General features: G+C 37.4%; 2 protein-coding genes across 2 annotated transcripts; both read right to left on the bottom strand.

Annotated features, from left to right (window-relative positions):
- Nucleotides 1-225: 225 nt before the first annotated feature.
- LOC132030729 (uncharacterized) lies at nt 226-13,800 on the bottom strand. Its single transcript, XM_059420464.1, has 8 exons — nt 12,921-13,800; nt 12,279-12,610; nt 3,310-4,449; nt 3,079-3,234; nt 2,657-2,993; nt 2,457-2,527; nt 2,242-2,364; nt 226-1,019 (listed from the first exon to the last, which is right to left on the bottom strand). Exons 1-8 carry the CDS (start codon nt 13,777-13,779, stop codon nt 651-653), a joined length of 3,387 nt encoding a protein of 1,128 aa, XP_059276447.1. The 5' UTR covers nt 13,780-13,800; the 3' UTR covers nt 226-650.
- A 4,982-nt stretch (nt 13,801-18,782) lies between these two features.
- On the bottom strand, nt 18,783-22,971 carry LOC132030728 (alcohol dehydrogenase-like 4). The gene is made up of 10 exons (XM_059420463.1): nt 22,731-22,971; nt 22,495-22,631; nt 22,340-22,389; nt 21,923-22,254; nt 21,359-21,441; nt 19,836-19,911; nt 19,554-19,615; nt 19,269-19,364; nt 19,020-19,181; nt 18,783-18,917 (listed from the first exon to the last, which is right to left on the bottom strand). Exons 1-10 carry the CDS (start codon nt 22,789-22,791, stop codon nt 18,807-18,809), a joined length of 1,170 nt encoding a protein of 389 aa, XP_059276446.1. The 5' UTR covers nt 22,792-22,971; the 3' UTR covers nt 18,783-18,806.
- Between the last annotated feature and the right edge of the window lie 2,919 nt (nt 22,972-25,890).

Genomic DNA, 25,890 nt, shown 5'->3' with positions numbered 1-25,890 from the left:
AAGCACTTTGCGTAAGCTGTTCACTCTGACCCAGATACTGATGAAAAAAGCACTCAACGCATCTTTCCACAAGCATATCAGAATTGCCGAAATGGGCCCTAAAGGGCTTAAAACATAAACTTCTGCTCTAGATATTAGTTCTTCTGGGGGATTATTTATTTTGCCCCCCCCGGGGCGGGGGGGGTTACAAATGTACTAACCAGCTCAATATCATGAAAACAAAAATCAACAAAAAACAAGGGCATAACATCAATGTCAAAATTCACTCTACAGAAGCTACAAAACAATCAGGAGTACGAACAAAATCTGCAGTGGAGCATCTAAACTATTTACAGCAGCTTACAGCTTCCACAGGACTTTCATCTACAATTCAGTGCATGAATCTTGTTAACTAACTCATAGGGCATCAACTGGCAACTGGCACAAACCTATAAACATGCCAGTAGGACTGGCACACGACATGGCCAAAGTCACCAATCATGAAACATCCTATAAACAATGACTTTACTCTAGTGCCATAACCTCACGTACGCAACAATCTGCAGAGGCATAGAAAGTTATCCCCACTGAACAAGATCTGTGAGTCAGTTTTCTAATGATAGATGTCAAGTATTAAACACCCCAAGAAACAAAAAAGCACCTAACACAAATTATGACATGGTAGCTCTCTCATCAGAGCTAGCAGAAGCCTCATTTCCAGCAGGAGAAGTTTCACCACCTTGTACCTCATCTTCGCTGAACATGCTGTCCCCAGCAGATTCAGAGGATGAGCCAATCTCCTCATCACTGGAAACCTCAGCTCTATGCCGCCTCCTCACATCCTTTATGCCTCTTCCTTGAAGAGCCAATCGCCTGCGCTTTCTTGCCTTCCTCTTGCCTTTGGGAAACTCTTCCTGCTTTGATTCAAAAGTCTTGTTCCTGACATTTTTTGCAGCTCTATCCATGGAATCTTCATTATCCTCCGATTCAGTAAACTGAGAGTCAACATCAAGCTTGCGTCTCTTCCTAGTTGTACTGGTCTGATAAAGAAAAAGAAAAAATTAAAAGCATATAGCCAAATATGAATCCAAATAGCTAATTGACTATACACATCATTCCTTAACAAGCATTAACATAGTTCCTTTTCTGCTGTAACCAAAGCTTCATGGATGGTTTTCTTCCTTATTTGGGTAGCCAGGCAGGGAGGGCAAGGTTACAAGGAGATCAGCTTGTTAAGACAACAAACTTCAATCTTCACTATTTTGGGAAAGAAATCGAGGTGAAACATAAATCAGCCGGAGCCCTTCAAAACTAGCTATTTTCACAATATTTTTTGAAGTCCTCGCACTTGATCCTTCGCAATGACCTCTCACTAGGACAAGGAACACTGCCTAACATTGAACCTTGCCTCCCTCAAAGTTAAATATGGCCACAGTAATAAATTAAAGAAATCTCATCAGCTTAACCATTGATGCGACGAGTTTCTTCAATTGCAATGGTCATCCAAATTACTGCAAGAGTTTATCAAAGATAAAAAGGAGACTTAGCACAGTTCCCTCTTTCCTTGACAGAGTATGCACTCCGGGAACCAGCCAAATCACCCTTGAGCTCCATACTGGTAGAAACCTTTTTTTAATAAATAATAACAACAACATACCCAGTGAAATCCCACAAAGTGGGGTCTGGGGAGGGTAGAGTGTACGCAGACCTTACCTCTACCTTGAGAAGGTAGAGAGGCTGTTTCCGGCATTCCTCATAGACGCCGGCATTGCATGAGCCCAACCGGTCTCGAAGGGCACGACCGGGTCCAAGGCGAGCACGACAGTCGTAATATTAGGAGAAATTATGTATTCATATGTTTGGTTGCAAAACATATAAAGATGCCTAATACAGAGATGGGTCATAATTGGTCTCAAATCTTATTTGTAAATATAGGAAATATAAATGTTGCCCTCAATTTCATATGATCTCATGCAATTTACCCGGTCCCGAGCCCGGGTAGAAGAGGAAGGGGGTTTACACTGTCATCCAGCATAAAATTGAACTATTGTTATACATCTTGAAGAGATGAATGGATACATAAAATTCAGATAGCACCTGCCCCACCTTCGGTTAGCCTTAGTTGACTGAATATGAAGCTTGAATAAATGCTTAAAAAGCAACCAAAAAAAAATGTATTTTAGACTCATTAGGCACTTTTCAGATGCCAGCACAAGTACCTACACCCAGCCATAAAATGTCACAGGAATTGTTAAAGCATACCTTGGGACCTCGATCAATCAGGCGAGACCATTCACTTCGGTTCCGCAAGCAATCAAGGACAGCCTGAGAGTGACTTGAATATGCATAACGTTCTCCGTTGTGCTTCCTCAAGTTGGGCCAGTGCTACAGAAAAAGCAGCAAGAGAAAAAGACAAATTAAATTTTGGTAACACCAGAAAGAGAACAATGTATCTTATCTCGTTAAAGCATCTGTACCGGAAGAACTGCATTGCAGAGCTCTTCATAAGTCATTCTTTGACCTTTGCTCATAATCTCAGCAAGCAAGCCTACAAGTGCAGAAGTATAAGTAGCAACTATAAGGAGGAATCTCATGGTAACATTCAGAAGATCAAAAATAAAAGGAAAGTTCTTATTATAAAACATCCAACATATATAACTCTTGTTAAGGCAAAAACCTGGTAATGTCTGATGTGAAGAATGTCCAACCACTTTTGCATCATCAGCAGCAGCAGCACTTGATGAATTGTGCATTGGGGACAGGTTCTTCTCATTTGCCTCATTTGGGGAACATAAACTACTACTTGCAGAAGTACTGGAGGCAAGTGTGTTACTCTTCCTCAGAGACTGCACATTCTTTGCTGATCCAGCATCTCCTTCTCTCCTAATAATAGAATCTTCTTCTCTCCTACAACCAGGAGAAGTTGATCTATCAGATTTCTTAGTTTCCTGAACCACCTCCTGAGAACAGTTTGAACCATCTTTGCCTATGTCCTTTGACTTTCTCCTAAATGTCTATGGCAACATATAAACACGTGTCAGAACAAAGTCAAAATCGGTAGATGATTGCCTATTAAATAAAAAAAACAATGTAGCTTACCAAACCATGATCTTTTCCTCCACTAGATGTTCGCTTCATTAGCATACTTGTAGATGTTGGTGAGGTTAACTGAGGTAAGCTACCAGCATGACGCATCCGTGGCACTCGAGGAACTCTGGGAGAACTATTAAGTTCTTGATGAAGCAGTAAAGCAAGCTACATAAAAAATGCACAAGCGTAAGCTAAGAGGGAAATAGTGAACTTCTAAACATTCATTAATTCAAGTTCTACCTCTTCATCACTTAGTGCTGCAGGAGATGATGAAGATGGAGGATGCATCAGGTGTGTATTCACTTTAGAAGATGGTTGGCAGCTTGGTTGGTTTATCTTTTCACCTTTTTGTGTCAAATGTGTACCTGTAGCTTTATTCTGTATATGTGCTGCACTCTCACTTTGCAGTGAAGTAGAAGACTCTGCAGAGCGTGAACTAGCAGGGTTACTACGCGCAGTTGATGCTTTAGCAGAAGTATTGGGGACTGAATCCTTTGCTTCTGATACTGTTTTCTTCACAGGAGCATGAGAGAGCTTGGTCGACTGCAATGTCTTCGATGCCGAACCAACTGATGACTTTGGGACCTCTTTCACCATTTTCCTCGGTCTTTCACGCCTCTCCTCATCCCTACCTGCATCCACTGACGAACTCTCTCTTTTATCACTAAGATTGCTCCCAGACATTCCTCTCGGTCTACCATTAGAATCATGATTATGAGCTTTCGTGGATGTTCGACTCTCAGGAGCAGAAGACTTGGTTGTACCTGAAGATGATTTTCCCATGGATAGAACTACTTTGCGGTGGTTTGGAGCTGATAACGGGGTTGTGACTGCTAAACTGGATCTAGGTGCATCTTCAGCAGGTTTTGAACTTTGTTTGTGTCCTGAACTCTTCCTTGCTCCTACTGCAACTTCAGAAATCTCAGGTTCTTGATTAGATTGACAGAGAGCACTGGGTGATTCATCAGTATTAGCTGTATTATTACTCCCAATCATTGCCCTTCTACTGCCTTCCTCTAAGTTACAGTCACTACATTCCGAATTGACTATAGTGGTAATATTTTCTTCAGCTTTCTCAGACAAGCACCCTGAAGATGTCCCTGCAGGTTTTGCCAAGGATTTTGCTATATCCAACTTACCCTCACTTGGAGGTGAACGTTGAATTTCAAGGTCTGCATGATCAGCATGGACTTCGGCTGTCAATTTAACCTCGAGTTCTGAAGAGCAAATAACCTTGTCATTACTTGAACTTTCAACATTTGGGTGCCTTTTAATGTTAGGACCAAGACATGTAACATTTTCTATCATGGGCTCCGCCATTTGTGATTCACTTCCATTACTTAGCACCGCAACCTCTTCCTTGGTAGCATTAGTAACAACCTAATTTCACAATCGACATTATTTTACGGGGGGGAAAAAACAGAAAAGAGAAAACCAAGAATAAATAATAAACATTCTTTGTGTGATGTAGAAAATGAAAGCATTCTCTCATCTCTTCTTTCACTGTGTGATAGCTGCCCAAATATGGAGTAAAATTCTGCAGTGGCATGGCATAAGCAGAACGCATATGAACTGGCAAAGTGAAGAGCAATAGGCAAGCAAGCATGCAAGGGGGAAAGTGCCTGAGGTTTTTCGAATATCTTTGGCTGCTACTGTATATTATACATGGCAAGAAAGGAATGACAGAGTGTTCAAGAACATGCAGAGAAGCACTGGGACCATAGTCAAGCAGATCAGTCAGGAAGTCCACTGTAGAGAGATTATGAAGCCTAAAATAGCATGGAAGTTCTAGACTTTGAACTTCTATCCCTAGACTAGTAGTAGTATGATATCAGTAGGTAGGGAAATGTATGTTGGGACTTGTTTGTCCAATAGTTAGTTGATTTTCCTTGCACCTAATCCCATTTGGTAATAAAGTTCTTCGCCCAAAAAAGATAAACATTAGCATGACATAAAGCTCCCTTTTCTCCACGACTCTATAAAAGGTAAGGTTCCTAAGACATTTTAGATCCAAAAGGCATCTAAACCAGACTCATAACCGGGAAGACCGAGACTCGGTACATTTGCATTTCTTAAGGAAATACATAGCACTCCCTGCATAAAACTCTAGCTGCGCTCCATACTTAGGAGTAATATGCAATACCAGTAGAGCATGTAAGAAATGCATATTCTACTTGTTAAACGAGATCCATCAACTGACAATAGCTTTGATAGAAACTCGGCCCATAAGGAGAGCTAGCTGTGCTTAACATAATAGAGAATAAAGAAACACATTCCACCTTATCCCCTCCCGTTCAGCCTCAGATGAAAGCCATAAATATATACCATCTTCTCTTTTTTTTTTTTTTTTTTTTTTTTTTTTTGATGAGATAAATGATTTCATTGCAGGCATCAAGCAGATGCATAGTAGTTACAAAAGTAGAATAGCAAAAGGGCCAGCTCTCCTTTATATAGCTAGTTAAGGGACAGGGAGCTGACAAAGTTCAGAAAGGTAACAGGGGAATCTAATGGAGATAAATAAACCCAGCTATACAAAAACATGGGGCATTTAGCTTTTAAAGATTGGTAGGTAGTTGATATCCCATCAAAGCATCTTCTATTCCTTTCATTCCAGATACTCCAACAGATGGTTGCAGGTATCATTTTCCAGATTCTCTTGATGGCACTATCAACTCTCCAGCAACTTCAGCTTACAAAAACATCCCTGATACTCTGTGGCATGACCCATTTGAGTCCAAAATGTACTAAAACCATATTCCATAAATTTGCAGCTATTGGACACTGTAGAAATAAGTGGTTGTGAGTTTCTGCTTCCTTCATGCACATATAACATCTGTTAGCCATCTGAAACGTCCTTCTAGCTAGATTGTCTTGAGTCAAGCAAGCTTCATGAAGTGCAGTTCAGCTAAAGCAGCTGATCTTAGGGGGCAGTTTGATCCTCCATATAAGCTTCCAAGGCCAATGAGCTGTAATTTCATTCTGTGGGCCTAGAAGTTTGTATGCTGCTTTAACTGAGAACTTTCCGTTCCTTGTTTCTCCCCAATTGAGTTGGTCTGGTGTTTCACTATTTATTGCAACACTATGAAGTGCTGCTAGTAAGCTTACCAACTCCTCCATTTCCCAATTTTGTATGTTCCTTCTAAGGATGATGTTCCATGAATTCCTTTCTCTGTGTTGTTGAACTGTAGAGTTTGGCTCCCTTGATAATTGAAACATGTTGGGATAAGCAGCCATTGAAGGGATGTCGCCTAACCATTTGTCTCTCCAAAATCTGATATGCTGCCCATTCCCTGCTACTAAGTGTTGGTGTTGTGAGAACTCCTCCCATAACTTGCTTATGCTTCTCCAGACACCAACCCCATATGGCTCTGTTGGGATATGAGAGCACCAGTGGTTTAGCGCTCCATGCTTGGCAATAATTACATCCTTCCAAAGGCTCTGCTCCTCCTGAGTGTATCTCCATAACCATTTCATTAGTAGGCTTTTGTTGTGCAGTGATAAGTCTCTAATGCCGAGGCCACCCAACTTTTTTGGTAACAAGACTATTGGCCACTGCACCAAATGAAATTTATGGTCGGTGCTATTCCTTTTCCAAAGGAAATTCCTTCTAGTTTTGTCCAATTGCTCCAAAGCCTTACTGGTTATGGGATGTAGTGACATACTGTAGGTTGGGATGCTATCAAGCACACTGTTAATCAATGTTAGTCTGCCCCCCATTGATAGGTACTGCATGTGCCAAGTAGCAAGTCTCTTTTCAAACTTCTCGATGACTCCACTCCAGATGCCCTCTGTCTTATATTTAGCCCCTAGTGGGAGTCCTAAGTATGTGGTTGGAAAAGTACCAGTTCTGCAACCTAGACATTGCAACCTAGTATGTCTGCCAGTTCCTCAACATTCTGCACTTCATTTGCAGGATAAATCATACTCTTGAGCATGTTTATATGAAGACCTAAAACTGCTTCAAATATTAGTAGAGTAAGGTTTAGATGGAGGATCTGCTCTCTGTCAGCCCCACAGAAGACCAAAGTGTCATCTGCATATAGCAAATGGGAGATGTTGACTGCTCTATCCCTTCCTATATCAAAACCAGTTAGCCATTGCAATTGCTTGGCTTTGTTCAACATTCTACTCAACCCTTCCATAGCTAGTATGAACAGAAAAGGTAAAACGGGGTCACCTTGCCTCAGGCCTCTTTGTGAAGAGAAAAATCCTACTGGGCTTCGGTTGATTAGAACTGAATACTTCACAGTAGAAATGTTGAACTGAATCCATTTAATCCACCTATCACCAAACCCCATTTGTCTGAGCATAGATATGAGATAAGACCAATTCAATTGGTCAAAGGCTTTTTCGACATCTAATTTGCAAAGTAATCCAGCACTCCCTTGTTTTAATTGCCAATCAAGCACCTCATTAGCTATGAGTGAGGCATCTGTAATTTGTCTCCCCTTGATGAAGGCATTCTGCTGACTTGAAACCAGTTTCCCCATCACTCCCTTCAGTCTTCCTGCAAGAACTTTAGCAATGATCTTGTATATGCTTCCAATTAGACTGATAGGTCTGTAATCCCTAAGCTCCAATGCCCTTTTTTCTTAGGGATAAGTGCAATGAAGGAAGCATTACAAGACTTAACCATCCAGCAATGTTGATGGTACTGCTGCATAGCTGCTAACAAGTCTGTCTTAATAAATTCCCAAGAACTCTGGAAAAAGGCCATAGTATAACCATCAGGCCTAGGGGCTTTGTCAGGGGCACATGATTTAATGACTGCTAGCAGTTCCTCCTCTCCAAAAGCTGCTTCTAAGCTACTGCTTTCCTCTGCTGTGATGGAAGCAATTCCTTCGAAATTTACAGTAGGCCTCCAGTCTTCTTGCTCAGTGTACAGTTTTTCAAAGAAGTCAAGTGTCTTCCTTTTTATTGTCTCCTTATCTTCGATGATCACATTGTCCACCAGAAGTCTATCTATGCAATTGGATCTCCTATTAGAATTAGCAATCTTATGGAAAATTTGGTGTTCTTGTCCCCTTCCTTGAGCCAAAGGCACCTAGATTTCTGCCTCCATGAGATCTCCTCTATCTTGGCCAGTTGTTGTATCTCAGCTTTCAGACTTGTCATTTGACTAGCCTCTGTCATGTTCAATTGTCTGCCTTCAGTGTTTTGCTCTAAGATCATCAATTCATCTAGTGCTTTGCCTTTCCTAGTCTCTACTTTACCAAACTCCTCCTTATTCCAAATAGTTATGTCCTTCTTCAGATTCTTCAGTTTTTGCATAAGGATGAAGTCAGGTCTCCCATTGGAATTGTAGCTTTGCCACCAGTTTTTCAGTTTGTCCAGAAAGCCATCAACTTCCAGCCACATGTTTTCAAATTTAAAGTAAAAGGGAGTTGCATCCCAGTCCCCACTTTCCAACAAAATGGGTCTGTGATCTGAAATTACTGTAGGCAATGCAATTTGTTTCACAGCTTTGAAAGAGTCATTCCATTCTGGGGATACGAGAAATCTATCAATTCTAGATGCTTGTTGATTGTTCTCTCCTCTTGACCATGTATATTGGGCTCCCTGCAATGGTAGGTCAATGATCTCTAAGTTTTGGATTACGTCTGAGAATGTTTCCATGGCTCTTGATCTCCTAGTGCAATTTAGCCTTTCACTTCCAAATCGGCATACATTGAAGTCACCCCCTATAACCCATTGATGCTCCCAAAGTCCTCTTATCCTGCTAATTCATCCCACATCTCTTCCCTCTCTTGATTAGTGTGTGGACAATAAATTCCAATGAAGCACCACCTAAACTCTTCAAGTGAACTCTGCAGCATACATGAAATTGAATAGCAGCCCAGCTGTGCATCCATTTTCACCCATTTCCTTTTGTCCCAGATTACTAATATACCACCTATTGTGCCAGCTGCTTCAAGCTCTACCCAATTAGCCCATCTGTTTCCCCATATCTGTTGTATAAGCCTATTGTTGCAGCCTTGAATTTTTGTCTCTTGCAAACATAATATGTCAACCTTCCAACTCTGAATGAGGGATTTGATGGTGTCTCTCTTCGCCTCCTCATTCAGCCCCCTAATGTTCCAACTAAGGAATTTCAAATTCATCCAGACATTGAAGTGTACTGCCTGTCCACAGATTAATCTTTTCCGTTCCCCTTCTCCTCTGCTTTTCTTCCCTTTCTCAGACCCCTGTTGCTTTAACTCCTGTTCTTGGATTTGTTTTTGTCTTCTTTGCTCCATCCTTTTAACTAATTCTAAGAGATCATGTTCAAACCCTATAGCGTTCACCCCAAATGCTTTGCATGCCTTTACCATTGTGATTTTTGTCCACTTTGATGTCTCAATAACAGTAGGTTTTTCTATAGCCAGTGGAATAGGGCCTTCGTACCAAGACAATGGTAATGCTTCACATATCGCTTGAGAGGGGAAATCTGTATCTGAGCTGGAGAACGCAACCAATTCCTCACCTGAGGTATGTAGTGGCAGTGGCCTGTGGATTCTTTCTTGGGGAATTCTTTCATCGTCTGCATCTGAATGCCTCTCCCCTGATGTTTGCTCTGCAGGATTTACTTGCATGGCAATTTCAAAGTCACTGGAGTCTGAAGGGGCTAAAAGAGCACCGAATCTGTTGGAAGATGGGCTGGGCTTTTTAACCTGCCAGATGGTTTTGAGTTTAAGAAGTTTGGCCTCATTTAAAGCTTTATTTTTTCCCTCTTGCCATTTGGGCCTGTTTTGTAATAATTCTGATCAGCTTCTAGGCCCAGTTGTCTTTTAATTGGCCCTGGCCCACTCCCTATTAAACTATTGGACTCTTTGACTTTTGCCCTTTTATCTACTGGATAAAATAGACTGCCACTTTTTGAATTAAAGCTATCCAACAGACTGCCACTTTTTGAATTAAAGTTGTCCCTTTGTACCTCCTCATATGATACAGTGTTCGAGATACCAACTTCTTCCGACGTCTTCCTTATCTCGGGAGCAGTGCCTTTTCCAGCGAGATTAACGACGGTGTGCAGATCTTCTAAAATTGAGAGTTCGAAACCCCAATCTTCTTTGAGCAATTCTATGGTCCTCGGAATTATCTTTATGTTCTTCTCCACACAGATACGAGCCCATAGCATGTGTGTTCCGTGTTTCGTGTCTTCATCTACTCCGACGTAACCTCCACACTTGTTCCCAATAAATTTGAATGTTTTTGTTGACCAAGCATGGAGTGGAATTCCGAAAACTTTTATCCATTTATGTTCTGACTTTTTTGTGGTTAGCTTTGATCCGGCCACTGGCGTCCACCATTCGAGAGTCAGCCTCCTCCCTTTCCAGAACCAATCGCCTGCTTTAACCCTACTTGCCTCCTCCTTTTCCAGAACCAATCGCCTACTATACCATCTTCTCTTTCTTTAAGCAAATCCCAAACGGTAGGCCTACTAGAACCGTTGATCCAGCCCACTTCAGATCCATGTGCTTCACCATAATGGCTAGATTTAAATTACTTTCAGCCATTTAGCAAATGCTATAAGCTCCAGTTCAAATATGTTCGAACATGTGCATAAATGTTCACGCATGTTTATAGGATCAAAATATGGTTAACCTTCCAGCAGCAATAACATGAATTATGTAACTTTAAGGTTCAACTTCGATCTCATCTCAAATTGGGCAAGGAGATAAGCTATGGCAATCAGGATTTCCAAATTGCATGGCTACCCTCATGGAACATCCTCACTAAGTCTGAATTTTTTCCCAAGCAGAAGGGACTAATGCAAAAATAACAGTAGCTACAATCTATGTTGCTCGGACCCGGCACTTTTGCCGCCGTACCCGTGTCGACACGACACGGACACGGGTTTGGGTACGGAATTCGTGTCAGATCCGGTCAATAGAGATCGGATACTTTGACCAAAATTCATGACCAAATTAGGGAATTTGAGATTATGATTTCCCAAGATAACAAAAAGTAGAGATTTGAATACATGGAATCGCATACCCTCAACTAGTCCCTTTATCTCTGTTTCAGATGTCTTCAACATTGTTTGCTTCATATAGCAAGCCAAATCGAAGAAATCAGAGAGTTAAACCAATTGCAGAGTGATGGACTTGCCTTGCGTATATGCAGCAATTGGGAAGGGATTGAATAGGTCCATAACTCTTCCTATTTCGATTTTCATGGTTGCTGGCAAGAAGGAGAGAGTTTGAAGAAATTGGGGAAGATGACTAGGTCAACCAACTGGGGAAGACGACTTGAGTTTCTTTTTGTTCTTTAAGTGTAAAACGAGTTTTTTTTTTTTTTTTTGGGTATCAATTCTGAAACACTTGGTATATGGATAGTCCACGTGCACATTATTTAGTACAATATTACTTCATCCAAATTTTGTCCCTTATTTTATATAATTATAAAAAATAAAAAAATAAAAAATAAAATAAAACACTAATGACCTGCATATACCCAATTGAACTTTTAAATTAAAAAATTATCATAAGAGTTCTGAATTATTTTTTGCATATTATTGTAGCTATATTATTAGAATTTTGAATTATTTTTTTCCGAATCCCCGTATCCGTACTCGGATCCGTACCCACAAATCTTAAAATTTAGATCATGCCGAGTCCGACCTCTAGATCCGTACCCATATCCGACACCCGCACCCGAGTCCGAGCAACATAGGCTACAATAGATAGAGCACCTGAGAAGGTTCACAGTTTACTACAACAACATACCCAGTGCAATCCCACAAGTGATGTCTGGGAAGGGTAGGATGTACGCAGACCTCACCTCTACTTTCACGGGATAGAGAGGCTGTTTCCGATAGACCCACGGCTCAAAAGAAGGTTCACAGTTTACTAGCTTTGAATATGTCAGGAACTTCAGTGTTGTTGGCTAAAACACCTTGCTTCTATTCCTAATACACCATCCTTGTTACCTCTCTAACAAAGGGGAGGGGAAGAGACATTTCATGCATTTTCTGTTTGTTTTGAAATTCAGAAATAAGCTGGAATAGCAGATTTTCTACCTGCCTACAAAGTTTTGTTCTTCCAGCCCTTACAGTTCTACAAAATTTAAAGTACAAATAGGATCATAGCACATAAAATTACTCTACGACTTGACAAATGCAGTACTGGGCATAATTGGACATAAACTTGGCGATGTGTGAAAAATGAAACAAAGAGAAGTCACCACATCATCACAGAAATTTTTTAGTATGAGAACCAATCACATACCGCGTCTGTCATAGGTAAACTAGCAGAATCACTCCGCTCTAAATTTGTTGCTGCTCCATTATTCTCCATAGGAGGGTCCTCAACCCTAACAGGAACGTGGTTTCTAATTTTGTCTTCCCGGGGATGTGCTTCACTTGTTGAGCAGCGTTTAGATACATCATAAGATGCAATTTTTGAAAAGCGCTCATTTGAAGTTGGAATGTCAGAATAGCTTGTAGTGTCATGGTCCAGTACACGAGGTCCTTCCATAATGTCAACAGCAGCCAAAACTTCCCGTGAATTTTCAGATTTTGTTCTCCGAATATCTGTCTTGACAGCCATGGGGCCTCTGTCTTTAAGAAAATGCAATTGTTTTGAGTTAATTCCTCATAACTTGAGAAGGAATATTAAGTACCAACAACATACCCAAAGGTAATCCCACAAGAAAAGGAACATTAAGACCATTATCAACAATCATGGCAGAACTAGTATCAATTCAAATAGTAGATAAAGCAGCAGTAACACAAACCAAAATTTGGAAGTGAAGAAACCATCAGACATGCAAAAAAAAGTTATATACATATAGATGGGTGTATATAAACTAAATAATAAAGTATCAAAAAGAAAAAACTTTTTTTAACAAAAGGGTAGTAGCTTAATAACCTGGTCTAGAAGCATGTGCATCTTTCTTAAGATAACCCTCCTTTTCAACGATCTTAGACTTCTTCTTACCACTTTGGTCCTTGGATATCCCAAACTCTTCTTTCTTACGTTTGTTGCCTTGTATCAAGCTAGGACCCAATAAACCTGTGCCCTTCTTCACATCATTGGTTGAGCGAGTAGTAGCATCTGAATCCATAGCACCGTTGGACTTGATAACAGGCTTCTCAGAAAGAGGGTTAACTACTGGTGCAAACAAGCGGTTTTCCCTTGACAAGGAGAATAAAGCACCAGCACCATTACTAGTAGTCATCTCATGGCCTTTGTCAGAGGTATTATCATGGGCCTCCCTTGTTTCATCATCCCAACAAGGAAATTCCTTATATTGAAAATTAAACTTTTTGGGAGCATAGCCACTGCATTTCCATAATTCACGACCAAATACAGATGATAAGCCAGAAAATAAAGCAGGATCACCACCGGGAACACCTTGCACGTGAACCCTTTCCTCCATAGGCAAATCAGTCCAAAGCCTAAAGGGCCTTCGGGTAGTGAGAGTATTAGGATATGGAGGATTCATCGTGAGAGTCTTGGTGGGCAACTCAACAAGGAGCTGAGCAACCTCAGTTTCTTCGCTATCGTTCCTCCTGGCTTTATTCTTACACTTATCACATGCAAATAGCTTCTCACTCTTGACATAGCGCACGCAACGTGTATGTACCCACACACCGCAGTCGTCGCAATTCACCATCTCCTCTCCATCATCAAAATTCACACCACACACACAATCCACTGTCCATGAACCATCAACCCAGTCATCTTGTGGATTAGCAGCGGGAAGCCGGTGAGACCGGCTCTTCATGGCTGCCTCTCTGCTAATAAAACTGCAACAAACACAATCCCCAAAAATCCTCAACTCAATTATCAAACAACTAATTGCCAATTATCACCCCATTCCCAGTCAGATATATAGAATTAATATCATCAAACGAACATACAAAAGAAATACACAAAAAAAAGTAATCCCCTAATTATGAAACCCTTTCCCAGTGAGACATAAAAATTAAGAGCGACCGTAAATAAGGGAACAAGTTATACGTACCGTGAAGCTGGTCACGCAATTGATTGAGAAATTAATTAGAGGGGATTCAAATTCAAGTGTGAGCTGCATAGGGCTTTCGGAGCTGCCTTTTTGGTTTCTCGGAATTATGGGATTCTATCAATTTCTGCTTCAATAAACTATATTGGCGTCCGTCACACTTGGCTCGGCTCCCCAATTCGCCGTTAACCCAAATACTACTTGCCGGGTCAATTATCAATTATCTATTGTTTGGAGTTTTAATCATAATAATACTATTGTTGTATAAAATATCTACATTAAATTAGAGAATTTAGTTTACCAATTCTTTGGAGCCTTAATAATACTATTACTTTTGTTGTTGAAAAATTCAAGGAATATATTCGGCAAGATAATGAATTTTGTTCATAAAATTTCAACTTTTATTTAACTTGAATTCACATCTAAAATAATTTTAACTTGAAAATACTTTTTCCGCTTCAACTCCAAATATTAATGTTTCACTTAAGCTTTCTTAACACCAGAAGAGTAACTATTGTGAGATATAAGACTAATTTCACGTAATACTAAAAAATTATCTAGTGTTGAGCACCTGTAGATACTTTTAATCCACTAAGAGGGTTTTTGGATTGGCTTTTAAAAAGTAACTTATAAGCTAAAACGCAAAAGGCATATAAGTTGGTAATACTCAACTTTTGGCTTTTGACTTATTTTTGTATTGTTCATGTCTAAAAGTAAGTGCTTTTAAGCACTTTTTACCATTGTCAAACACCACAAATACTAAAAAATATTTAAAAGCCAATAAGCACTTAAAATAAGTCAATCCAAACACCCTCTAAGCCACACCCTTAGGTGCGCAAACAAACACAACCTACAAATCGCATCCACCAAATGGGTGTTATAAACATTATAACTCACGTTGCCAAGTGCGACATGTAACTCGCTTTTTGTGGAAAGCAATTTGTAATGTTTTTTGGCTAAACGTGATACATAACTTGTCTCATCAATGAGTTTTATAAATGGGAAAAGGGTTTAAAATACTTATTTATCATCAAAAACACCATAAATACTAAAAAAATGTTTAAAAGTTTTCAAATATCAATAAAGACTTAAAATAACCCAATTTCATAACACCCTCCGAGCCACACTAATAAGTGGATATTGTCATTTTGACAAACAAAATATTTCCTACAAATCGCATCCAAAGTGGACAAGTTATAGAAGTGTTAACACAGGAAATGAAACTGCCTGCATTATTCTAGACATTTCACATCTTCAAGTACAAATATTCATTAAAGAAACTGTGTATCTTTCCTTTAAGAAGAATGGGAAAAGAAAAAAGAATGAGAGATGAGACTTAAGTAATGTAACATAAAGAATGGTAAAGCAAAGATGTAGTTAAATGTATATAGGAGAGGTTCTGAACAGCAGCCCAACAGATCGGTATGTCATTCTTCATATCGAAGTGAACCCTTTGAAGACAATTCACGGCGATGAAACTAAATGAGTCAAAAATTCACCCTATAATTCCTCCAAACTTGAATTAATATCCTCCTTATTTGGGTTTAAAAAAAAATTCCCGTTTTGCATTAAATTTTTCAAATATATATTTGTCTTGTGACGGAAGGGTATTTTTTACCCAAATTCGTAACGGATGATATTTTTAATCCTTTTCCCAAAGTAGAGGGATATTTTTTACCCTTTTCCCTTTATAAATTACATTTAATGAATGTGATTTATTGCTAACGCCTCCTCCCTTCTATTCGTTGGTTATTTCCTTTATATTTGTGAATCATATGGAGCATAAGCATCTCACTTGATGAAGCTAAACTTCTACCCATCCATGATTTGGAAATATTTTGCACGTTTGGTGTAATTATTCATTTCTCTGATATGATCCAACGTGTGATCCGACCCGCAGTATTTTTCAATTGGCTTTTAGAGTCAGCAATTCATGCTCAATTCAAATGATTTTTTTGTTTTTGTTTTTTGCCATTAACTCTTTAATTAGTCAAACTACGCAAATATACATCACACCATCAATATATATGCAAATATATGTCATGCCATCAATACATAAAAGACATAGCTATGCAAATGTATGTCATGCCATCAATACATAAAAGACATAACTATGCAAATGTATGTCACGCCATCAATACATAAAAAACACACTCTATCTCTGTATAATATTCAATAATAACGACATACATCATTTGTATACAAAGTACACGATATTTGAAAGCGCGCACAAGTGGACTCTTCCAAACATTTTTGCAGAAACCTACACTCTAAATCTTAAATATATATATCATACACTAGATTTGTTTTCAAAAAAAAAAAAACATGAAACATTCAAAGATGAAGAAGGCATCTCAAGGATTTTCCATCCACAAGCAATTGAAAATATTCAGTAATCTTCTCAAAAGGGCAGTTCCTGAGTAATAAACTCATCCAATAAGAAAAAAAGGAACATCAATACATCATAGATAAAAGAGAATATATGTATATAATAAATGAACGATGCCAAATAAAGGGCGAAAAACTCAAGTATCAAACCCCTCCACAGTGAGACATGAAAATTAATTAAGACCGTAAATAAGGGAAAACACAATAAGTTATAGAGTTAAGAAGATACGTACCGTGAAGCTGGAAACGCTTCTCACGCAATTGATTAAAGCTTTGAGATATTGGAAGGAATTAATTAGAGGGATTCAAATTGAAGTGTGAGCAAGAAAGCTAAATAGGGGTTTGGGAGCTGGCCTTTTGGTTTACTGCTTGGGGGGTGATTTCTCGGAATTATTGGATTCTATGAATTCCCACTTCAATAAATTATATTGGCGTCTGTCACGATTCCGTTCAGTTGGCTCGGCTTCACATTATGAGTTACGGCGTCCACCGTGGGTTAACCCAAATAAGATACTTGAGGCCTTGAGGGCATACAGTGTCAGTATTCAATTCTTTGGAGCAAGTCAATTTCAATTTTAAATAGAGAATTTGTTGTTGAAAGTTAGTTCAGGGAATATATTTGGGGAGATAATGATTTGTGTTCACAAAATTTCAACTTTTATTTCATTTGAATTCATTTCTAAAATAATTTTTAACTTTCAAATACTTTTTCCGCTTCAACTCCAAATATTCATGTCTAAATTATGTTTGTTGCTTACCACTAGGAGACTAAATATTGCGAGACAAAAAATGCAAGTTATAAATTCATTTAGCAAACACAACTATTAAATCGCATTCATCAAACGTGTGTTATAAACATTATAATTCACATGTGCCATGTGTGATGTGTAATTTTATGAAAAGCAATTTAAAATGCCTTTTTGGCTAAATGTGATACACAATTTATCTCATCAAATGAGTTTTATAAATTACATTTGATGAATGCGATTTATCGCTAACACTTTTTTCCGCTATTCGTCAATTATTTACTTCACACTCGTTCCTATTAGCCGCTTGTAAGTCACATTCTACTAATTTGATACTCTCATTTATGGAATTTCGGCAAAAATAACACGTAGGTGAAAGTTTTTGGCCAAAAATGCACATATTTTGGGGAAAAAAAACTAAACTCATTGCTTCTCGTCACTTAACCCGATGACCTAAAATATACCTCGGGTTTGCTTGTTAAGAGAATGAATCTTGAGCTGAATTTAACATCTAAAAAGCTAGCTAAGAAGTGTCTCAAATCATATAAGAAGGCCTAATAATCATTTGGGAAAATTTCAATAATGTACAATCCGACATATAAAATTACATTCGCGTAGCCATATTTTTAAATTACACCCCCCATAACTACTTTTTCACGGTATAAAACATTATACAACTTTATACGCCTGGAGTAGATAATGTATCAACCTTGTATAAAGGTGTATAATAATGTATCAGACTAGTATACAATATTATACAAACTTATACAAGAGGTGTATATACATAAGAGGGGTTTATACATAATGTATAAGAGGTGTTTATACACATTTCTACACTGTATAAAAGTGTATAAAATGTATTTATAAACGCTTTACCAAAATTATTTTGGTATGGGTTTCTCATGGGTGTTTCTACCATGGTTGAACAAGCAAAATTCTGATGAAGCATTTGGAGAGAAGCAGAAGAATATAACACTCCAATGTATTCCTCTTTCCCATTATCCGTTGGTATGAGCAAGAGTAGTGGGAAGGAAAAAATAGAAGAGTGAAAAAGTGGCTATAGTGGGTAATAAAATAAAAATGGGCTAGATCGGATAATTACGTTGCCATAATTATCATACAATGTTATTTTCCCTAATCATTTCCCTCGATCACTATAAAATTGTTGTATCTATGAAGTAATCTTAATATATTTTAATTTAATAATGGGGTTACTGTATTTGGTAATTGTGAAGCATATGAAACATAAGCATCTCACCAGGTGTTAAGTTTAACTTTACATGGTTTGGAATTTTTTTGCACGTTTAGTGTCATTATTATTCATTTCTTTGATAAGCTCCAACATGTGACCCGACCCGGATTATTTTTCAATTGGCTTTTAGAGTATCAACTCATGCTCAATTCAAATGATTTTTTCTACCATTAACTCTTTAAGCAATCAAACTATGCAAATATATGTCACGTCATCAATATATAAAAACATAACTATGTAAATAATATTCAACAATAACGACATACAAAAGTTTACAAAGTAGATGATATTTGAAAGTGCGCACAAGGGACTTTTCCAAATATTTTTGCGGATACCTACACTCTGACCTCTTTCTATATATCATACACTATATGGGGAGATTTTCTTTAAAAAAAAAAGAACATTCAAAGATGAAGAAGGCATCTCAAGGATTTTCCATCCATAAGCAATTGAAAACCTTCGTTGATCTTTTCAAAAGGCAGTTCGTGAGTAATAAACTCGTCCAATTTCACCACCTGATTTTAGTTCATACACATTAGTAAGTAATTTTACAATAAGAAAAAAAGGAACATCAGTACATCATATATAAAAGAGAATATATGTATATAATAAATTACCCCAGCCATGCACTGTTTGGCAAAAAATGGGAGTTGGGATTTTCCTTTGAAGTCACCAAAGACAGAAGCAACAATCCTTCGGCCATCGAACAGTTCCATAGGATGCAGTGGTATCAATCTTGGTGTTGGATGGATTCCTAGAATTATTGTCATGCCCCATCCCTACAATTTTTTTTTTTTTTTTTGGTTACATCAGCCAGTCTATAATTTTTAAAAAAGAATGTGCAAAAAATAAAACTAAAATCTTACATCATGTGTGGACAAAAAAGCCTCTCGAAGAACTTCCAAATTTCCAGCACACTCAAAGCTATAATGCACGCCCCCTCCAGTCATTTCCCTTATTTTCTGCACCCAATTCAACACACCATGTGATTATAAATAAAATAGTACATAAAACTCAGATTGGTATTCAATTAAAAAAAAAAAATAAAATAAATGCTTATTTTTTTCATATCTTTCATTTGGTAAACATATCTTATTTTTCTCCTTATTATAATCCAAATCCAACCAAGTCTCCTTATTATAAGAACTGACCTCGTGGACGGGCACATCGATTTCTTTGGGGTTTATGAAGTCGGTAATTCCAATTGCTTGACCTTAATTAGGAGAATAAAAAGTACAATTAGGGGCCAAATCATTTGTCTAATTGTCAACTTAATTAATTCAGAGCAGAGTCTGCAGCTGCCTAATTAAGCTTTGACCAAGAATTAGAGCACATGCATGTATACGTTTCTATTCGTTTTAATAGCAGCCACCAAAATTAATTAGTGATGTGATTACTCTTTTTTAATGCTTTCTTTTTTAGGAAAAGATTACCTTTGATACTTTTTTCAGGGTTAATATCCACTCCTATGATTTTCGATGCACCCCTGGTTCGTGCCCCTTCCACAACCTGCAACCATATTAAAAACTTGAATGATTTGTTCTGCTAATCTTATTTTTCAACCGATCAATAGTAGAATCACCTTCTTAAATTCATAAGTTTTCCCCTAAACTGCTCCATCAATGAAACGTGAAAAAATTCGACTTTTACAGCTATGATTAAAGAAATAATCTAAATGTACTTTTGACTTTAGAACAATGGATAAGTAAAATGAACCACGAATTTCCTCAATTTATAAAAACTACTATATATGACGAAGATCTCTACGTTTATTCCATAATAAATTGCCTCCCCCGCTGGTGCAAGTCAACGTGGGCAACTCTTCACTGAATCCCTCGATTCCGCTTAAAGAATTATTCTACTAAGTGGGCGTTCGGCCATAAAAATTATTCACTTTTTTTCGGAATTTTTTTTCACTTTTTTTACTTTTAGCGTTTGGCCATAAAAATTATTCATTTTTTAAGTTGTATTCAGAATACTAAAAACAAGAAAAACTTGTTTTTCAAAAATTTTCTAACTTTTTTCACTTTTTTACACTACATTTCACCAAAAACTACAATTTCAAAAACTATGGCCAAACACAACTCCAACTCCAACTTCAAAAATTTAATAGTGCAAGAGGTCCCATTGGGGCATATTACAATACTAATTATAATGACCCGCTTGCTTTCCTATCTTGGACCCCTATATATATCTCTACCAAAAAAAAGGTAATTTGCGGGGGTTTTAGCCTCCTCAAGCAATTAGTGGAGGCTAACATCCCGAGAATTGCAACTTTCAACCTCCGCAAATACCTTTTTTTTTTTTTGTTTTGTTTGTAATGGTACCTTCTACTGCAGGGTGAATGTAAATATCAAAATTGCAGATTATATTACTGTGGAAAACGGCATCAATCACAATATTGTTTTTAACAAGTCGAAACCATACAATCCTTAGTCCTTATTATATGAGGCATAAAAACGACATAAGGGCAAGAACCAGGAAGAAAAAAAGAAGAAAGGAGAAAGCTACTAGTAACGAGAAAAAAAGAAGAAAGGAGAAAGCTACTGGTAACGAGATTCATCAATTAATCATGTGTCACGTAGAAGGGAAGGTGTCCAAGCTACACTTTTAGGCCATTTAATAGACGGAGAAAAATAACTGATGATTTAATTAATTAGATGGGCTAGGAATGGGGCAGTGGTGTCAACGGCAGAAGTAACCCATGTCCTGAAGATATCTAACATCAACATGATGCATCATATGATTTTGTTGATAATCACAATTATAATATTAAACGAAGTAGGGAGCTAGAATACAAGCTAGAGAACAGGCTTCAGGCCCACTTATTAGCAATAATTTTGGTAATTAGGAGTTAATGAATGGTTGGAGAAAGAGTTATCAGCCGATTAACTAGTGTATAATGTAGAGAAACATATAGCCTAATGCCAGCAATAGTGATTAATTAGGAACTTACGGCCAAACCAACAGCTCCTAATCCAAAGACTGCGACCGTTTCCCCTGTTTGGACGTCAGCTGTGTTCCACGCAGCTCCTAGACCTGCATCATCAATCATCCCATTTAATTTCTATACCCAACTTGCCTAATTATGAAACAAGTTGAGAATTAGTAGCCACAAAAGTAGGGCCAAAAATCTTAAGGGGTCCTCTGGTTGCCGGCTAACAAGGAGTTATTCATGTACTAAAATTAGCTTAACTAATATTTATCAGTTTGATAACTTTTTAGTTGCTTTGTATAAAATTAGCTTAACTAATACTTATCAGTTAGGTTATATTTACAAGCTCATATAAATAAAATATGTATAAATTTCGAGTCGAGTTATGCTTTATTTTATAGGAGATAGAAGATAGAACTAATACAGATATTAATAATTAATGAATAACTAATCCGTACATAACTTATTCCAAAGATTATTAATACATGTATAACTTTCACCAGCACTAAAATAAATTGGAGTTAAGTATATGATTTTTTTTTTTCCTATTGAAAAGCAAATAGAGGTTGGCGGGGGGTTAATTACCAGTGGAAACGCCGCAGCTTAGCAAGGTCATCTTGTCAAGTGGGGCATGAGGGTCAATCTTGACTAAACAAGCAGAATCAACAACAGTATACTCGCTAAATGTGGAAGTATTGAGAAAATGATAAATGGGGTTGCCATCCATATTCCTGAACCTGCACTTTCCATCGTTGGCCATCACACTTTTGAACGGATTCACGCGGAACTTGCCACACAAGTTGGTTTTCTTTGATGAATTGCAGTAAACACAGTCACCACATTCTCCATTGAATATCGGTACTACGTTATCTCCTGCTTTCATGTCTGTCACCCCTTCTCCCACGCTCTCCACCACTCTGAACATGTTAATTCATTATCATCATTTCATTTCATTTCATTTTAATTACTGCTTCAAAAAGAATTTTATGATGTGCAACTTACCCGGAGGCTTCATGTCCTAGAATTCGAGGGTAAACTCGTTGAGCTTCGTTCTATGGACCAATAAATTAAATGAAATCATCTCAATTCATAGTTTGGAACAAATAATCAACATATATAGACATGAAAAAGTTTGAGATCCGTGTATATAAGTATACCTCGCCTTTCCAAGCACTGAGATCTGTATGGCAGATGGAAGTAAAGAGGATCTTGATTCGGACCTCCATTTTCTGAGGTGGATCCACTTGCACTTGTTCTACCACCAAGGGTTGCCCTGGACCATAAGCTACAGCAGCTGCGCAACAAGAAGATCATAACGTAACGCTTCTGTTAATTATAATTTTTAGTGAAGAAGAATAGAATCAGATGTTGAGAACAAATTTATTAAACTGACCTTTGCAAGTGATGACCTTTGAAAGGGTACCATTTACATGGGAAATGCCGTTGGCAGCCATGTTGCTCTTACAATTCTGTCTGTTTTGCGGGGTTTCCTAGTCAAGTTTCTACAATGATTATGGAAGTGAGAAAGAAAGTCACAGGTGCAGGGCCTTCTTATAGTGCAAGTGAGAAGACTTCTGGTCAAACGAGGCAGGCAAATTAATTAATAACAGTCCATATCCATAAAAGGAAACTGATTGAATTCGATCTCATCCCTCCTATGACGTTTTTTTTATCTGTAGTAACACTTGTTCCTGCAAATAAAGCTGAGGTTGGATTTCCTTATTAAGGGAGTATTAAGTAGATTTTTTGATAATGAGCTTTCTCCTTTTAGTGGCTTTACCTGGTGGGAATTCAAATGATGGATGCGGATAATGAACCTCGAATACCGAATAGTTAAATAAAAACAGTAATTAACTCAAAATTGAAGCAAATATTTAAAATTTGAATATAGATTCACCAAATCTCGACCCCTTCGTTCTAAAAGAGGTGCAATATTGTTATTTGGGAAGTCCAGTCCTTTTCTTGACAAGCATCTTTTAATTTTTAAAACATTTATAGGCATCTAGTAGCTCAGTTGGTTGGCTACCTGAACTCTCACCTTGTTGGTGAGAGTTCAAATCCTAACATTGTAATTCCCTTCCCAATTTCCCCTTTCCCTACCCCTATGTAATTAAAAAAAAAGTTTTAAATTTTTTTTAAAACATTTCCAATTTATATTACTATTATTTAGATTCTAAATATGTAAAATTCATTCACAAGTGGAATAAGGAAATGAATGCACAAATTCACGCAGAAAAGTTCGCGTACCAAACGACCAAAAGTACTATGTGACCAGGGCCGGCTAGACCAAGTCAAGCACTTGCTTTAGGCCCCATTAAATTTTACGGCCCCAAAATGACTACTCTATATATATATATATAGTACTACTATACAATTTATATAATCATATGGAGTATTTCTTATGATTGATGAATTTATTTCTTTATTTTCATGTTAACGTTTAATGATTTTTTTTCTCTGACTAAATAGCATAACATAGTTATTTTTTTTGCCAATCGTGTTTTACTTTTTAGCAGAATTTTATTTCACTATTCACTAATTACTCACTTAACTCTATCTAATAATCCAACTTATCATTTATATTTTCTCACATAAATTGAAAGTTTTCTGAGTACTCCCTTTTCAGTTGTGATGCAATCAAGCATGCAAGTGTCGCAACAAAAAAAGTTTGCAACCTTTAATTCATTCAATTATTTTGTAATATATAAAACCAACTTCTCATTTTTTAAATTAACTCCCCATATTCACTTGCCTAATTTCAATCAACGATGCTCATCAAATATTATATATAAGGCCTCTTATAAAGATTTGGCTTTAGGTCGCCAATGTTATTGAGTTGCCCCTGTATATGACCCTAGTAGTAATACTAGTTATAAAGTACTAACTGTTTTAAATATTAGTAATGGATATCCATTCAATATACTTGAAAACCATGAATACTTGGTCACCAAGGAAACTTGGCAACCAAGAATACATGGCCTCCAAGCTATTATCATGCGCTTGGCCACCATTTTCCTCCTATAAATAGGAGGTCCATTTATATCAATTGAAAGTGACAATAAAATATCTCTCTCTCTCCCAACTTCTTTGGTTATACCTCGTGTCGTGTACTTTTAATATTATTTCATAACACGTTATCAACATGAGTCTCTAACCAATTGAGAAACTGGATATTATTGTAAAGCCGTCGAACCTCGTTCCAGAGGTACTTTCGTGAATTTTTGGCCCATTTCTTTAAGGTGTGTGTATATATTTTACCAGCCATGAAGCTGCAGGCTGTCGGACTTCTTTTATCTCTAAAACTACAGGTATGATTTGTTTTATTAATTACTATCTTGGTTCTAAAGTGACCGACCGTTTCTAAGCTTTGAAAAGGGAAACACTTTTGTAAAATAGAATTGCATCTTGACATAGCAACACAGATGGAGGACAAAGATATCCCGTGTAAGGGGTACATCGCCTGCATACATACGCCATCTTTATTTGCTTTTGATTAACTTTCAAGTTTCTTTTACGCTTTGGAAATCATGTCCGTAATATAATCTTATATTCCACTATTTCAGCGTAATTAAACTTGTTAACCACCAGAAGTGGGAGCATTTTTATGGGCTTATTGTTGGGACTAAATATGTATACCTCAATTTACTCCTGAAGTAGCAATATCTTAAAAGAGGTTATAAGCTATCACGATTTGATAAGCTTAAGACAAGTTCAGATAATTGTGTTTTATTCCTGAAGAATGAAAACTTTTGATAAATGTTGCAAATACAGATCCATTCTCTGAAGTGAATGTGATAGTATGTAGTAAAGCCTATAAATATAAACGCGCATTTGATTCTGAAAATATCATGATTCATCTCCAGAAGAGGTAGAATAATTGAGAAAGAAATATTTTGAATATTATATGCTTTACTCCCGAAGTACTAAACTCATAAATTTGCTACTCGAGTAACGAACTTTGGATCCTACTCTTGAAGTAGTAGAATTTAGAACTCTACTCCTGAAGTAGTAGAACTTTAAATTTACTCCTGTAATGGTGAGACCTTGAAATTTACTCCTGAAGTAGTAAGACTTTGAAATTTACTCTCGAAGTTGTAAACCTTTAAATTTTACTCTCGAAGTAGTAAAACTTTAAACTTTACTCCTGAAGCAGAAAGAATTAGTAAATATCTGAGAAATATTCTGAGCAATGGCTTCTTGTGCTTGAGCAAAATAACGAGCTATTGATGAACGTCGTATTGCAAGCACATTTGAATAATCAGGTTTCATTTCCCAAAGTGAATGAAGAAATACCACAACCTGTCTCCTGGAGAGATAAAATACAAGGAATATACATGTTATTTTTGTGGTATGAAATTAAGACATAGCAACACGTACCTGTCGTACGCAGAAACATCTTAAATAATTTTATCAAAGTATGTTTTTAAGGCAAAAGAAAGCAAAATAGAATGTTTCTACTATAACCACATTGATACATTATGGTTAGTTGTTATTGATTTCCTTGAAGGAAATAACAATTAATGTATCTCTTTATGAATGATGTGATTATTATG

This window comes from Lycium ferocissimum, chromosome 9 (genome assembly GCF_029784015.1).
Source record: "Lycium ferocissimum isolate CSIRO_LF1 chromosome 9, AGI_CSIRO_Lferr_CH_V1, whole genome shotgun sequence".
Lineage (NCBI taxonomy): Eukaryota > Viridiplantae > Streptophyta > Magnoliopsida > Solanales > Solanaceae > Lycium > Lycium ferocissimum.
This window is presented reverse-complemented; position numbering and strand designations above follow the sequence as displayed.

Coding starts and splice junctions, on each gene's coding strand:
- LOC132030729 (XM_059420464.1), bottom strand. CDS start 13,779: ATGAAGAGCCGGTCTCACCGGCTTCCCGCTGCTAATCCACAAGATGAC. Junction 4,450..12,278: donor GTTTACCTATGACAGACGCG/GTATGTGATTGG, acceptor TTGTGAAATTAG/GTTGTTACTAATGCTACCAA. Junction 2,528..2,656: donor TTCACATCAGACATTACCAG/GTTTTTGCCTTA, acceptor CTGCACTTGTAG/GCTTGCTTGCTGAGATTATG.
- LOC132030728 (XM_059420463.1), bottom strand. CDS start 22,791: ATGGCTGCCAACGGCATTTCCCATGTAAATGGTACCCTTTCAAAGGTC. Junction 22,255..22,339: donor CTAGGACATGAAGCCTCCGG/GTAAGTTGCACA, acceptor TAACATGTTCAG/AGTGGTGGAGAGCGTGGGAG. Junction 18,918..19,019: donor CCAAACAGTGCATGGCTGGG/GTAATTTATTAT, acceptor AACTAAAATCAG/GTGGTGAAATTGGACGAGTT.